Here is a 9,093-nt window from a genome sequence, read left to right as displayed (position 1 = left end):
GATAGTGTCAAATGTACGAGTACACCTGTGTAGTTTTTAACAACAACAACAAAAAAAACATTTTGTTACCATGTTTTATATTTTAATGGATCTTTTCTATACATGTATGAAATCGCTAACTTACATGTGGTGAAATATTGCCAGATATGAAATAAATTTGTTTATTGCAAATGTTCAAACATTTGACTGATAGTGTAATGACCAGGAGTCATAGTGTAATGACCATTCAGTGCACTCTCAGAAATTATTATATCAAAAGAACATAAGGAACGGTAAACACTGATATAATATATCCAGTAGTCATTGTGAATGTTAATATTGCTTGGTTGATGGCATGCAAGACAAATAATCTAAATCCAAGATTATTCCTTCTTAATTTACAGTTTGATGTTTAAACAATTTCAGCATAAAAATAGCTTTATTTATTGGGATTCTGAAATAAAAGTGTATAATGTACATAAATAATTAAAGAAACAGTGAAACTAAACCATCCAGCTCCAATAACCGTGAGCAGGCTTGTTTACAGCATGTAGACTGAATTATTGGCATTTGTATTTACATGAAACACCCAAAGGCGACACAAGCTAACAGTTCAGTAAATTAAGTGCAAGTTGACGGTTCGGAATAGTTTGTTACGTATTGTAGTTTTAAAGTTTATCAGACACTGTCAAAACTGACCGTCCCTGCTGTGCAACCGTCGTTGGATTACAGTGGATAACAGAAGTGAATATCGACTGCACAATTTACTTATTTACCAGTAATTTTGTTGTTCTTTGTTTTAGAGCTCTTAATACAGCTAATATAGAGAGATGTCATTAGATGTCATTTAGAGGGATCTTAACTGACATCCTATTTATATTGGAAACTATTCAGACTGCACCACCTTTTTAAAGAAAGAAAAACTATTGCCTGAAATGTGAAAGGTTCCTGTGAGGTGGCCCCCCTGCCGTAGCCTACGTCGACCACGGGGGGTCCTGCGCATGGCTTTGGTTTTTGTTTTTCTTGTATTGCGCGTCTTTGTTTATTTCTGTTTTGCTTCCCACAGTTGGTGCGTGTTCCCTCGTTCACCATACCACCTGGGGGACGTTATGGAATTGTGTCTTATGTAAGCCTGTTCTGTTTGCAGTACCGATCGTCGGTTGTTGTACGTTACGTCGGCTTCTTTTGTTGTACTCAGTGCACTTTTATGTTCCGTTTCGTTTTCTTTACTTTCATTAAACATTTCAGTTGGACACCTTTCCTCTTTTGTCTGCATGGTTTTTGCCCATGACGTTTTCTTTGACTTGCTCCGTCTTTTCAACTAGTGCTAATTAACTTAGATTCAAATGAATACAAGACAGCAATAAAATCCATGTCCACATTTTTTGGTCTTTGCATCACAACAGCTAAAATTTGCATAACATAAAATTAAATATATTGTACAACATTGACATTGTTTGGAATTTCTGGCCCTAAAAGCACGCATGACTTATTTAAAGGCACATAAATAATTTAAAGCTTGAGTGAATCTAGATTCCCTGAATTGACTGCTTCTAATTGGCCTGTTTATCATAATTAAAAGGCGAGTCAAGTATGAAGACTGAGTGACGGACAAAAAGCTGCAGGCCTCAAATCCAGAGGCCTTCAGAAGCGCCACAAACATCGTGGTAGTGCAAATACTGCTAGAAAAACACCAGCTTGTAGACTGTAGAAGGCCAATGCCAGCACATATACATTACAAATGGGGTAATGTCAACAACCTCGCTCTGTGCGCTTCTGTAGGATTACAGAGCATAAAAAGTAAAATTGTGCTATTTTTATGAGATCAACACAAACTTGTAATTCAATCCATCAATGAATTGAAGACTTAGTTTCTGTTCATTCCACAAGCCTGTGTGAAATTCAACCCCCTTGAGACACTAGTACAGCTCACACTCCCGGCGGTGTCTTTCATGTCAGGCAGAACTGTACCGTGTTCCTTCAATTCACATATAGTAATCAAGCTTGCCTGTGATTTGAAGACGTGCTCCACCATGACTCATTGTGAGACACAGGAAGAATATGGATGCTGAACCAGAGCGCTCTGGAGAGTGTCTGGTGTGTGTCGTCTTGTTCTGTTTGTATGTTATGTGTTATGTGTTATATCAGGGTACTTGCTGCAGTTCTCAGCATCTCCTAAGTGGAAAATCTCAAAGTATCTCCTAAAACACACAGGACATTTTAAATTATACAGGGGAAAAACACAAGCCTGCAATGCATGTGACTGAAAACGAAACCCTGTCTATGTCATCCTGTACGTCATCCCCATCTATGTAATCCTGGACGTAACCCCCGTCTATGCCATCTTGTATATCATCTTGGTCTATGTAATCCTGGACGTAATCCCCGTCTATGTCATCCTGTGCGTAATCACCGTTTATGCCATCCTGTATGTCATCTCGGTCTGTGTCATCCTGGATGTCATTTTAGTCTATGTAATCCTGGATGTAATTCCCGTCTATGCCATCCTGAACGTAATCCCCGTCTATGTCATCCTGTATATCATCTTGGTCTATGTAATCCTGGACGTAATCCCCATCTATGTCATCCTGTGCGTAATCACCGTTTATGCCATCCTGTATGTCATCTTGGTCTGTGTCATCCTGGATGTCATTTTAGTCTATGTAATCCTGGATGTAATCCCCGTCTATGCCATCCTGAACGTAATACCCGTCTATGTCATCCTGTATATCATCTCGGTTTATGTAATCCTGGACGTAATCCCCGTCTGTCATCCTGTACGTATTCCCCATCTATGCCATCCATCGCAGTCTATGTCGTACTGTACGTAATCCCCGTCTGTCATCCTGTATGTAATCCCTGTCTGTGTCATCCTGTATGTCATCTCAGTCTATGTAATCCTGGACGTAATCCCCATCTATGTCATCCTGTACGTCATCCCCGTCTATGTCATCCTGTACGTCATCCCCGTCTATGTCATCCTGTACGTCATCCCCGTCTGTCATCCTGTACGTCATCCCCGTCTATGACATCCTGTACGTCATCCCCGTCTATGTCATCCTGTACGTCATCCCCGACTATGTCATCCTGTACGTCATCCCCGACTATGTCATCCTGTACGTCATCCCCGTCCATGTCATCCTGTACGTCATCCCCGTCTATGTCATCCTGTACGTCATCCCCGTCTATGTCATCCTGTACGTCATCCTCACACTTGGCACCAGAGCCTCTGTAAGTCTTTTCTACTCGGCTTCCAGGCGGCATCTCTCTTCGCTGCAGGCTCTTCCATTTGACCTTCTGTTGTCTCTGCCATTAATCTTACGGCTGTGATATGGATTAAGGACCTACAAAAGCCGATTCACACCGCAGCTTTCACATCGCAAGGAATCTAAAGAAACAGAACCAATCCATATATAGTCATATAGTATGTACTCTCACTGGAGTCCACGCTGAAGATGCTCCATCACAGTACAACATACTCCAAATAAATACAGTAAAACAAAACCAAACAAAACACAAAAGCAGTGCTGTATTCATGCTTGAAACATTTGCAGAGGGAGATACAGTGCTTCAGTTATCTTAGTCTTAGTGCAGTTGTTTCATTGAAGGGTCTCAGGGTCATTCTCGAATAGCTTCATTCCACTTTGTATGAGTTGTCCAGCAGAGCGGATGGATGCGCACACTTGGGACACAGAGCTGTTTGCACCGACAGGTCGGAGATCTTCCAGCGCAGCCTTCAAGACGGCAAAGCCGGGCGTCTGTCTGCTCACGCCGTACAGGATGTTCCTGTGGCAGAGAACCAGGCTGGAAGTTAAAAGAACGTTTTACCTCCTCTAAAAGTTCAGCGCTGGCCTTTAAAGTGAAGCAAAGTACACGTTTGTGAACTGTAGATACACCTGATTGCTGCTGAACAGAAGATATTCAGCATCTACTATCCGAGAACATTGTAGATATTTAACTGCTGCCCAAAAACAGGTTTTCAGGAGAAAACATTCAAAATAATTCCACACACTTCTAGGGATTTTATAATCAGACGTCTTTAAGCACCCTTCTAGCATACTGACACTGTGAGTATACTCACACAAACACGCAACATCCGAGAAAATCATTTTGTATCACAAACGTGGAGGACTTTGGAATTCATGCAGCTTAAAGGTTTCGACATATTATTGAACATTTTTACGGGACAAGAATAAGAAGGTCTGGTCCATTTCTTCTTTGGTTTGAGGCCACACATTGATTTCTCTTGGAGTTCATGGTTTTAACTGTCTGCACACACCTAAGCAGAATAAATGAGGCCATTCTTTATCTGCGAATAGGGTAGGCTAAGGTCTGGGATAGGTCCATGACCTTGACATGCTGGACCTTATATAAAAATTGTCTAATTAACTCTCTCCTTCAAAGCCCACATGGAGAAAAGGTCACTTGCTAACTTACTGTGCGAAGAGAAAAAGCCTGTATGGTATTGGTACCATGTCGACATCTAACACGTACTGACTGCAATTTTACTTTTCAAAGTCAAGAAAATAATTCAGTGCAACAAGAGCGCTGTATTAAATTAATTCCCTCACCATCCATCTCGGCCCTGTCTTATGATAATGTATTCTTGGCTTAGGCCGTTAACGCACTGTAACTGAAACCCCTTTATTGAGAAATCTCCAGGTAATCTCAGAGATATTGATTGTAGCGATCTCTGGCAAGCTAACGTTAAAACAAACCAGATAAGGGGGCCTCAGCAGAGCAGATACGAACTGAGTTGCCCATCCAGCCCTTGCCATGCATCAGCTGAAGAGTGCCATGTCTGCAGCACCATGGCACTTAACTGTAGGCGTGAAACCATCCATGAGGCCTGGAGCCAGGGTTAGGGTTAAGGAGCCAGGGTTAGGGTTAGGGTTAAGGAGCCAGGGTTAGGGTTAGGCTTAAGGAGCCAGGGTTAGGGTTAGGGTTAAGGAGCCAGGGTTAGGGTTAGGGTTAAGGAGCCAGGGTTAGGGTTAAGGAGTTAGGGTTAGGGTTAGGGTTAAGGATCCAGGGTTAGGGTTAAGGAGCCAGGGTTAGGGTTAAGGAGCCAGGGTTAGGGTTAGGGTTAAGGAGCCAGGGTTAGGGTTAGGGTTAAGGAGCCAGGGTTAGGGTTAAGGAGCCAGGGTTAGGGTTAAGGAGCCAGGGTTAGGGTTAGGGAGCCAGGGTTAGGGTTAAGGAGCTAGGGTTAGGGTTAAGGAGCTAGGGTTAGGGTTAAGGAGCTAGGGTTAAGGAGTTAGGGTTAAGGAGTTAGGGTTAAGGAGTTAGGGTTAAGGAGTTAGGGTTAAGGAGTTAGGGTTACAGTTAAGGAGCTAGGGTTAGGGTTAAGGAGCTAGGGTTACGGTTAAGGAGCTAGGGTTTAGGACCAAGATACATTTTTGGGCACGTAAATGGAAATGTGATATCCTTCTAGACCACAATAATAAATGAACAACTTTTTAAAGTCAACAAAACATTTTACATTTCCATATATTTACAGAACAATAAAGCTATAAAAAGGTAAACTGCTTGGAAAAATGTCGGTAGCATTTTATCTGGAGACACTGCATATATAACACTGCTTAGGACCAAGCACGAAAAGCTCACTGCAGCTGTGTAGGGAATATGGTGGTGTTGGGCTGCTTAGGTGCTTCGGGTTTTACAGTCGAGGGCTCAGTGGACATAACAGAATGTCTGACTCTGATCTGAACCTCAAAAGAAGTTTGTAGATCAGATTGTCTCTTCAAGAGTTTTGGGGGCTGATTTATTATTACATTTGGGAGGTTCCCAGGGTCCAATTTCTGTCCTAGACTCATTGTGTTAGCTTTGAATGCTACTTAAAGAATTCGATCCAAACCAGCCTAATTGACAGACAAGCAGATTATAATTAAGGGGCAGAGAAAAGTCGATACACTTTGATTTGAGGAACAGATTACAGAATTAGGAAAGGTATCAACATATGAGAAACTACCATTCAAGATGGTTGGAAACGCATAGATATACTGGTGTAAATGGTGTATATAATTAAGTTATATTAGGGTTTCCTGGATATGGATGCGGTAGTGGTACACTGACATGTGGTGGGTGGGATCTTGCTTCAGACTGTTTCTAAGGTATTTACATACAAGTGTGGATATGGCTGCAATCCATGATGACGTAAATCATTAAACTGCTAATCATAAAAAACCATCTCGGTCTCGGAGACAAAAGATATTCTATGATATTTAATAGCCCAGTCAGAATCACTGTACTGGGATCTATAGGAGGCTATTCAAGCAAGACATCCAAAGATTATACTGTGACATCAGCCACTTGTCACGGTACAGTCCCTCCTCCCGAACGTCTCCTCGTGTGTGTGTGTGTGTGTGTGTGTGTCAATGTGGCCACGCCCTCCCTGTGTCTCACACCTGCTCCTCATTGTGTCATTATCATATATGTATAAAAGTCTGTCGTTTACGCGTTTGTGTTGTCGGTGTTTAACCCCATTAGTCTGTGTGTTATGACGTGTATGTTATATGTGGAATAAAACATAGCTTATGTTCAACACGACTGGTCCCCGCATCCTTCTATAACTCCTCGTGTTAAAGAAACACCGACTGACGAGGGACGCCTGGGAAGCGGAGCAAGAAAAGGAAGGGGAAGATGGGAGGCAAACGCCCTTCCACAACCCGCGCCGCGAGACCCTCCGTCATCCTGGCCTCACTCCACACTCCCACTACGATTCTGGGGGGCCCTGAGTATGGTCCAGGGTCTGACCCTGCGGAGTCCTATGGACCCCAGCCGGACTATGAGAATCGGCACTCGGAAGTGGACTCCGCTGGGTCCTACGACCCCTACATGGACTACTACAAGGGTTCTGCGGATTATGGAGATTACGGGGAGTGCAGAGACGTTAGTCTGCGGTTGGACTTGGGGTTCGACTATGTGGAGGATCCGTCTATGGAGGTAGAGGAAGTCCTCTATGGGGACCCTCCCAACTTCAGTGACGTAGAGTCTGTGGACTCTACACCGGTACCTGAGCCTCATAGAGGCTAGAGGGAGGTGTCACCAATGCCCACCCCAGAGACAGGCAGAGCAACTGGTGCACCTCCTGTAATGGGTGCGCGGAAGTCGCCGCCTCCCAAATCGGCGAGGGGCGATTCCCCACAGGCGGGTGGGACCCCAGCCCAGCCGACAACTGGGGGACAGGCCGGTGCTCCTGCCGGCCCCTCCGGACCTTCACCAGTCCTTTGTGTAGTTTTGTACCCATCCCTGTCACTGTGTCCGTCCCCATCACGTTCTGTCCCAGCTGCTTTGTCCCCTATGTGTCCGTCCCTGTGTCCGTGCCTGTGCTTGTGTCTGTGCTTGTGTCTGTCAGTGTGTCCGTGCCTGTGTCTGTCAGTGTGTCCGTGCCTGTGTCTGTGCTTGTGTCTGTCAGTGCGTCCGTGCCTGTGTCTGTCAGTGCGCCCGTGCCTGTGTCTGTCAGTGCGCCCGTGCCTGTGTCTGTCAGTGCGCCCGTGCCTGTGTCTGTCAGTGCGCCCGTGCCTGTGTTTGTGTCTGTCAGTGTGTCCGTGCCTGTGTCTGTCAGTGCGTCCGTGCCTGTGTCTGTCAGTGCGTCCGTCCCTGTGTCTGTCAGTGCGCCCGTGCCTGTGTCTGTGCTTGTGTCTGTCAGTGTGTCCGTGCCTGTGTCTGTCAGTGCGTCCGTCCCTGTGTCTGTCAGTGCGTCCGTCCCTGTGTCTGTCAGTGCGTCCGTCCCTGTGTCTGTCAGTGCGTCCGTGCCTGTGTCTGTGCTTGTGTCTGTCAGTGTGTCCGTGCCTGTGTCTGTCAGTGTGTCCGTGCCTGTGTCTGTGCTTGTGTCTGTCAGTGCGTCCGTGCCTGTGTCTGTCAGTGCGCCCGTGCCTGTGTCTGTCAGTGCGCCCGTGCCTGTGTCTGTCAGTGCGCCCGTGCCTGTGTCTGTCAGTGCGCCCGTGCCTGTGTCTGTCAGTGCGCCCGTGCCTGTGTTTGTGTCTGTCAGTGTGTCCGTGCCTGTGTCTGTCAGTGCGTCCGTGCCTGTGTCTGTCAGTGCGTCCGTGCCTGTGTCTGTCAGTGCGCCCGTGCCTGTGTCTGTGCTTGTGTCTGTCAGTGTGTCCGTGCCTGTGTCTGTCAGTGCGTCCGTGCCTGTGTCTGTCAGTGCGTCCGTCCCTGTGTCTGTCAGTGCGTCCGTCCCTGTGTCTGTCAGTGCGTCCGTCCCTGTGTCTGTCAGTGCGTCCGTGCCTGTGTCTGTGCTTGTGTCTGTCAGTGTGTCCGTGCCTGTGTCTGTCAGTGCGTCCGTGCCTGTGTCTGTCAGTGCGTCCGTGCCTGTGTCTGTCAGTGCGTCCGTGCCTGTGTCTGTCAGTGCGTCCGTGCCTGTGTCTGTCGTCGTCCTGATCCTTGTCCTCCCCCCCGCTCACCTGGTCACGCTGGCCTGTGTCGGGTCGCTCGGTCCCCTGGTCTCACCATTTGGAGTTGGAGTTGGTCTCGGGGCCGTAGCCTAATAAGCCGGCGCGCCGGGAGTCGCTCCGTTGGGGAGGGGCTCTGTCACGGTACGGCCCCTCCTCCTGAACGTCTCCTTATTGTGTTGTTATCATGTATGTTGACTCCATTTAGTGTGCGTGTTTGAATGTGAATGTTACATGTAAAATAAACATATGCTTATGTTCCACGTGACTCGTCTCCGCATCCTGCTTAAACCTCCAACGTTACACACTGGAGTTTTAGTGTGGGCCAATCAGGGGAGCGGAAAGGAGTGTGGGAAGGAACCCCACGACGGACCCCCAGAACGGACCCTCTTAACTACACATGGACTACGTGTAGTTAAAGTTTAATGTTTGAAATAGTCGAACTGTGTGCGAGTGCTTGGTTCAGTTTAGTCGTGTTTGTTTTTGGTTCATTTTTGTCCTTGTTAGAGTAGTCCATCTCAGCTTGTATGGCGTGTGAGGGTCCGTTCAAAGACGCAATTCCAAGACACCGAGAGTTGTGTTGGAAGTGGGATAAAAACTCTGAGCTGGAAGAACTCAAGCAGCGCATCAACAAAGTCAAAGGTGGACAGAGAAGACGTAGCCCGGAGGAAGGGGGATTGCGTAATGGGCATCACACCTGCCTCCTGCTGGACGGGTCCAGCCA

At 46.5% G+C, this 9,093-nt stretch overlaps 1 protein-coding gene across 1 annotated transcript in view; it reads right to left on the bottom strand.

Annotated features, from left to right (window-relative positions):
• Positions 1–399: 399 nt before the first annotated feature.
• Positions 400–9,093, bottom strand: part of LOC113568958 (inactive N-acetylated-alpha-linked acidic dipeptidase-like protein 2) — a 120,666-nt gene continuing 111,972 nt past the window's right edge. The window contains 1 exon segment of the mRNA XM_026997094.2: positions 400–3,765. Coding sequence (XP_026852895.2) covers positions 3,579–3,765 — 187 coding nt within the window. The 3' untranslated portion in view covers positions 400–3,578.

Source organism: Electrophorus electricus, chromosome 26 (assembly GCF_013358815.1).
Source record: "Electrophorus electricus isolate fEleEle1 chromosome 26, fEleEle1.pri, whole genome shotgun sequence".
Taxonomy (NCBI): domain Eukaryota; kingdom Metazoa; phylum Chordata; class Actinopteri; order Gymnotiformes; family Gymnotidae; genus Electrophorus; species Electrophorus electricus.
The sequence above is the reverse complement of the archived record's forward strand: the minus strand, read 5'-3'. Positions and strand labels throughout refer to the sequence as shown.